Here is a 6981-nt window from a genome sequence, read left to right on the forward strand (position 1 = left end):
GTGTGTGTGTGTGTATAAATACGTACATTGACTGGTATACATTGTTCTTTTATTGATGTTGAATTCTGTAATCTTATCTTTACTCACCCAGTAGATCATTCTGTGGAATCCAATCATAAAGTTTAGTGTTTGAACCTAAAGTCTCTGGTTTCTTCCCTTTGTATCTCCACAGCACCTAAAAAAAGAGAAGGCAATAGTTTTTTCATTTTTATAAACAATTTCAAGAAAACGCAATAGAAAACCTTCAATTTGTGTTTTTTAAAGTGTCAGAAGACTATTAAAACTTTCTTCTACTTAATAAAATATTTGTGGACGTCCCCTAAAAACAAATTTGGAAATTAAGAATATTCAAAAATGTATATTGACTAACTGCACTGTTGTATAGTGGATAATAAAAGACACATTTAAACATTTCATTTGAGTTTAACTAACACTTGTAGATTTTCTCTCTGACCTTTTGTGGAATCTGTGCGAGAGCTGAGGCTATAATGTTTGCTTTTTCTGTGGTGACGTTTTTGACCATTGATCCCAAAGAGAAGATCACGATGCCATCTTCTCCAGAGCTTTGGACAAATTCTTCCATATCCTGCAAGAACAAAATATTTTCCAAGTCACTGAGCTAACCAGTAGAACTCGCTCTTTCCTCAGCATAAATTAATTTACTTATATTTGAAAAGGCTTAGCAATTTGTTAACCTATTATTTGATGTATAAAGGTGAATAAAACCCCACCTTTGGTAAACTTTTAGCAGGTCTGTTATGGATCCCTCCAACAAACTTAAAATTAGGGAGGAATGGGCGAGGGAAATCGAAATCCCAGTAGGTTCTCATCAGCCAGATGTCTGCTTTTCCTACCAACTCACAACCACTGGTGGGAGTTCCTGTTAGTGAARATGAAATAGATATTACAGTCATTAAAAAAAAGTTTTTAAATTATTCTGATATCATGATTGGTAGCAACTTTTAAAATGTCTGGCTTGACAGTAATGTTTTCCATCGCTTACCTTTAATTTCTGAGTAATATTTATCTACCTCTTTCCACATGAACTGTTCTACTACGATATCCTGTAGAGCGTAGAAGAGGACGTTAAAAACTCTCTCTGAGAAGTTCATCTTGTCTGTCAGTTTACTCATAGCAGCTGGGACAAAGGAAGGTGGAGCAGGCATCTGACCACATTTTCTTTCCCAGTGATGAGCAATAGAAAATCGCAAAGAAAAAATCAGAGGGATCCCCAGAATATCTGCAGTTAATTCACTCCCAGGGTAGATGGGATCAGCCAGGAGCAAATCATAGTTTCCTTCCTTCAGCTTCTTCATGATGGTTTCTGATTTCACCACACCGTCCAGAAGAGTAAGAGTAGTTTGCATGTTCTTTTTTATTATTTCTATAAATCTGATGTAAATCTGAATGTAGTTTAAATGTTCCATCTCATACATGAAAAAGTTAAGAAAGTCTTCAACAAATTTCTCTATAGCCTCCACAGAGAGAGAGACGTTGAAGGGTTCGTACTGAAAGCGAGAGGGTTCACTGCTGTTCATGAACAATGACGAGCTGTGGACCAGGACCGTCACCTGGTGTCCTCTGTCCACCAGTGTCTCCAGGACCGGCTTCATGTTGATCCAGTGACTGGCCTCGGTGTACCACACCAGAATCTTTCCTCCAGTCACACTCCCCGTTACACAAAGGACCAGCAGGACGCAGACAGAGAGACGAGGCTCCATGGTGGCTGTTTGTCTGCAGAAAATGTGTTTGCGGTGCTTTAAAGCTGCACCTTAAAGATACTTATTAACTACATGAACTCTGACTTTGTCATCTTTGTACTGTATGACATACCTGAGCTGATAAGAGGTAAAAGGTAATAGGCAGTAGTAGAGTAATAAAGACAACCTCCTAATTAAAAAACTAATAAACTGAAAGTAAAAAACAGCCCCGGTCTCTGTCTGTATGATTTTTAGCTGGGTCTGGTTGTTAATTTTTTAATATATTCTGCAGCTCTAAAGTAGATAAATATTTTCTTCTGACAGATTTTTTTATAATTGGTATTTCTTAAAAATATCACATTTTCAGTATTAAAAAAAGAACGTAAATATACAGACTTCAGATTCTTAAAGTATTTATGTGGAAAAATGTACAAGATATGCAAATGTTTGTACTGATAAAGTGATTAGATTTATTGTCCATCACCCAGTATTATTGATGTTTCTTTGAAATAGGTTACTTATACAGCCAAGAGCATGTAATTAAATCATAAAATGAAGCTCATGCAATCAGATTAGATTAGTTGCAAATAAAAATGTAGAAATTTAAATGTTCTGATGTTGATTGTATGGTTAGAACAATTCTTAATTAGGTCCTCAGTGAGGATTGTTCGTTATATGGCAAATATCATGAGTCTTTAATTATAAAATAAGGAAATATAATTCCTGTTTGCAGCTGAAGTTATTTAAAAACACAAAACAGAACAATATCCACATAAACTTCAAGGTGGAGATGTGACTGGTCTCATCTTTCATGTTTCATCCAGTCATTATTTGTCTGCAGTAAATCTGAGTTCAGTTTGTTATTCAGCCTTCCTCTTTGTCTTTTTTCTGCCGCAGCACCTCTGGAAACAGAAGCTGCAGGTCTTGATGAAGATGAAGATGAGAAGCAGAACTACAGTGAGGAGGAAGCTCAGGACATCCAGGCTGTGATACTGGTACCAGGTGAGCTCATGGGCTTGGACTCTCAGGTGCTTTGCTCCTTTGTGTCTCATGGTGAACTCGATCCAGAAAACTGCCTCATCCAGAGGACTCACGGGTCTGTCGTGGTGGATTCTGGACAGTCTCAGGGCATTTTCTTTGTAGCTGTGAATGGAAAAAGTAAGAATTTGCAGTTATATGATAAAAATATAATTTTAGACATCAAAATTATATTATAGATAATATTCAGACATTAAAAAAACAATGACAGAACCTGGTCCTTACTGCCGGTGTTACACCAAATGTATGATGTGACTCCACGAGGTAATGTTACGTCTCTTTGTCATAACTTGACAATAAAGAAGAGTTCATTATGCTAAAAGTGTATGTTATAAAAGTGGTTATAAAGGAGGGTGAGGGGAAACAAATGTGATAATAAATGCTGAGCGAACTCAGGCATTTCTTAAAAAATGTCTCTCAACTCATAAAATACAGTTTAAAATCAACTTTCACAAGCTGACCTGTATGCAATGTTTTTTTTTCTAAAATGATTTTTTCCTGTTTAAGGTTGTTCTGTTGAATCTGAAAAATCCAAGTGCAAATTTTTGTGATTTTAAAACACTTTTCTATCACTCTATGTTATGTATTGTAGGGGTAAAAATGGTGCATTACATCATAAAAGAGAAGCACAAGCAGCCAGCTGCTGATTTCAGATGAGTTAAAGAATTATTTTGTTATGTTTTCTTCATGTTTGCTTTGTTAGCTGAACTGAAATAAAGGCAGACATTTAGGACAGGAGGAATCAGGAAGTCTGAGCACACTGTAAATTAGCAAACGAGAGTAAATATTTAAACCAAACTGTTTCTAATGCATTTGTTTTAAAAACAGTTTTTGTGCATACATGTATTCAGACTTACGATTTATCATTGATGACCATGTTGATTGCATTTCTGAGGCCCTCAGTTGTCATAGAGGTGAAGTCAACYTGAACTGCAGCTCCTTTGGCCTTCATGTGCACCACATTGTCTGGTTGTTCAGCAAACACTGGGATTCCCACCATGGGAACACCGTGGTAGATGGCCTCAAAAACCCCATTTGCTCCACCGTGAGTGATAAAAGCTCTGGTTTTAGGGTGACCTGATGAATGCAAAAGTTAACAAACGTTTATAATTTGTTTTATAAATTATCCTTACGAAGTGTTTTTAATCTTTTAACATTTTGACCTACAGTATATGTCCCGCCAATATAAGCAGCACTCAGTGCCTTATATAKACTTCCAACATCATGTATGTGGAACCTTCTTTTGGTGGACAGATGGCTTGTTGGGATTTTGTGAAAGTTAAGATGCCCATTCCCCTACTTGGTGCTGATTTTCAGATTCCAGTTGCAGGTGGACTCCAAGAGCTGACATARTATTTCTGCTGTCAGTTACTTTTTACTAACTCACCTTAAGCAGCGCTGACTCTATACATTATATCCTAAATGATTCTGATCAACTTCTTGCCACATTTCCAACGGTCATTTAGACTAATTTCTCAGCCCTCACAACTAAACATGGTGTAGGACACCCCATCATTTCAACAGACCTCCTGTTTATCATTGGTTGTTTTGTCCAGTCCCTCCAGCAGCCAARGGGCTTCATCTGTCCACCTTGTTCAAAAGCTTGTTGACAGTTACCACCATGTTATTGATGCTACGACACTAAATCAAAGTGGAACAGCTACACCATCCCACACATCCARAACTCTGACATCAGCTGACTGGGAGTGTCATCTTCTGTAATGTGGACCCTCTGTGATTATTAGGTGCCCGTGTGCCACCAAGATGTTCTAAAATGGTAGTGGACTGGGCTGCCGTCCCAGTTCATGATTTTAGCCCTAAAAATGTAGCCAGAGACCTTGTAGCACCTGATAAACTCAATGTTATGAGAMTTGGTATTTTTATTTTAAATTTCTTTTAATACATGCAGACATACTTGCACACCTTTAAAATAAAATGCTTGTTTCCCCTCCATTCCGTTTTGAAAAGTTCATTCAGTAGGAGCTAATCTACTCCACTTAAGCTCTACTAATACTATACTGACTGTGTAGATATTATATAACTTTTTTTCACAATTTGTGCAGGTTAAAAAAAGTCCTTTCCATTTATGTTGAAATATGGYTGCATATCTTTACTCACCCAGTAGGTCATTCTGTGGAATCCAGTTGTAAAGTTTAGTGTTTGAACCTAAAGTGTCTGGTTTCTTCCCTCTGTATCCCCACAGCACCTACAAACAGAAGGTGATAGTGTTTACTGTTTATTTTCAATTATAAGATAARAAAATAGAAGATCGTCATATTTAGTTTTAAAGGGTCAAACTAGGGATTTAATACCAAAGCTGTTTTCTCTATTTAACCAAACAATTTGTGAAAGTCATCTTTCATTAATCAAACCCGAGGATGAAGATTATTCATCATTTTAAAGTTGACTAAGAACTACAGTGGATTAATTTGGCAACCATTAAAGATACATTTAGACACATTTTTTATACAAATCAACATTTACAGAATTTTATCTTACCTTTTGTGGAATCTGTGCGAGGGCTGAGGRTATAATGTTTGCTTTTTCTGTGGTGACGTTTTTGACCATTGATCCCAAAGAGAAGATCACGATGCCATCATCTCCAGAGCTTTGGACAAATTCTTCCATATCCTGCAAGAACAAAATATTTATCCAGTCACTAAGTCAGACAGTAGGCTTTTTCTTCTTTCAACATTTCATTGGCTGATTTCTTTTTATAAATAGCTGAACATTTTTATCACTATGTTGACCTACAATTTTCTTTTTTTTTTGGTGTACAAAAGTGAATAAAACCCCACCTTTGGTAGAGGTTTAGCAGGTCTGCCATGGATCCCTCCAACAAATTTAAAATTAGGGAGGAGTGGACGAGGGAAATCAAAATCCCAGTAGGTTCTTATCAGCCAGATGTCTGCTTTGCCCATCAATTCACAACCACTGGTGGGAGTTCCTGTTACAATGAACATACATTAGATACAAACGTTGTTATTAACAGTTTTTTTTAATATTACTCTGATATTATAACTGGATTTATGGGGGACCTCTCTGGGTAGAGTTTGCATTTTCTCTATGTACGTGCATGGGTTTTCTCCAGGTACTCCAGCTTCCACCCACAGACCAAAAATGCATGCATGTTAAGTTGATTGACAACTCTAAATTGTCCCTAGTTGTGGTGAGAGTGTAATGGTGATTTGTCTCTGTGTCCCCCGTGATGGACGTATGACCTGTCCAGGGTGTACACTGCCTTTTTCACAGCAGGGGGAGACTGGCACACATGTCTACTGGGGGTTTCCCGGTGGGCTGGATGGGCGGGTGGTCCGGCCTGTAGAGGCGCTGCCGAGCTCAACCCTGTGGTCACTGCAGCATGCTTGTTTTGCGGTGCCACATAGGCTGGGTTTTTATACCACTTTGGTTACTTGCGCAGTCCACACCGGCTTGGCGCTTACGTTGTTGTAGATTTCTCCAAAAGTACATGTGGCAGTACACTTTATGGCCTGTGAAATGTTGTAAACAGTAGAGCAAAAGCATGATGAACAAACAAACTGAACGGTGCGTGGCGCGTCGAGTTGTGCTAGGTTTATAGTTGACGCATCAGGCCGGGCGCACACCAATAATGACAATTGTGCTGTCCCCACCCGCTGTCCTGGTGTGTGGTCATGRGCCTCCAAATTTTTATAACTCTGCAAAGGCTGCGTGTGACGCGCACTGTTCTTATAGTTTGTCAAGATTTTGCTCTCCTACTTACATTTTCACAAGTCATAAAATATACTTCCATGTGTCCATTTGGAGAAATCTACTGCAATGTACAGTGATGTGAGTATCAGTCACATGGAGGCAGGGCTTAAAAGCCTGAATTTTGCCTGAAACTCTCAGACTGAAGAAGTCTCTTGGAGAAGAGATGAAACGTTTCATTAGAGAAGAACCCGTCCAGAAGACCTATACAATTTTTTTCTTTTTGATTTTTTTACCTGGATTACTGAGATGCATCAGGACACCTACTGCAATATAAGCACCAAGTATAAACACCTCCACTGCCGGAGAGTGTGCGCGTGCTCCAAACCACGACTATAAATCAGCCTTTAAAGGCTCAGTTAAAAAAAATTGCTTAACATAAAACAAACTTAAAAAAGTCCTTCTGAATAAAGACAGCCAGTACAAAACAAATGTCCTCAACATTAGGATGCAGGTTCTCATGAGGTTAGAGACATTATTTTTCTATATCATATGTATGTATGCATGCATGCAT

At 38.1% G+C, this 6981-nt stretch overlaps 2 protein-coding genes and 1 long non-coding RNA gene across 4 annotated transcripts in view; 1 reads left to right on the forward strand and 2 right to left on the reverse strand.

Moving 5' to 3' along the window:
• LOC106528915 (UDP-glucuronosyltransferase 2A2) overlaps positions 1–1777 on the reverse strand; it is a 21819-nt gene extending 20042 nt beyond the window's left edge. The window contains exons 1-4 of one of the 2 annotated variants that reach the window (XM_014024198.1): positions 1004–1757; positions 732–880; positions 455–586; positions 88–175 (exon numbers count right to left, since the gene is read on the reverse strand). In XM_014024198.1, the coding sequence (XP_013879652.1) occupies positions 88–175; positions 455–586; positions 732–880; positions 1004–1721 (1087 nt within the window). In that variant the 5' untranslated portion in view covers positions 1722–1757. Of the gene's footprint in view, positions 1–87; positions 176–454; positions 587–731; positions 881–1003 lie in introns of both variants that reach the window. The other variant, XM_014024199.1, reaches the window with a different exon arrangement.
• The window catches only part of LOC106528914 (uncharacterized), a gene marked incomplete in the record, with an annotated part of 48012 nt that overhangs the window by 20909 nt on the left and 20122 nt on the right, over positions 1–6981 (reverse strand). Inside the window, 1 exon segment of the mRNA XM_014024197.1 lies at positions 2601–2843. Coding sequence (XP_013879651.1) covers positions 2601–2843 — 243 coding nt within the window.
• The window catches only part of LOC106528920 (uncharacterized), a 52677-nt gene that overhangs the window by 20727 nt on the left and 24969 nt on the right, over positions 1–6981 (forward strand). Inside the window, exon 2 of the long non-coding RNA XR_001311561.1 lies at positions 2598–2702. This is a non-coding gene — a long non-coding RNA (uncharacterized LOC106528920). The remainder of the gene's footprint in view (positions 1–2597; positions 2703–6981) is intronic.

This window comes from Austrofundulus limnaeus, unplaced genomic scaffold (assembly GCF_001266775.1).
Source record: "Austrofundulus limnaeus strain Quisiro unplaced genomic scaffold, Austrofundulus_limnaeus-1.0 Scaffold413, whole genome shotgun sequence".
NCBI lineage: Eukaryota > Metazoa > Chordata > Actinopteri > Cyprinodontiformes > Rivulidae > Austrofundulus > Austrofundulus limnaeus.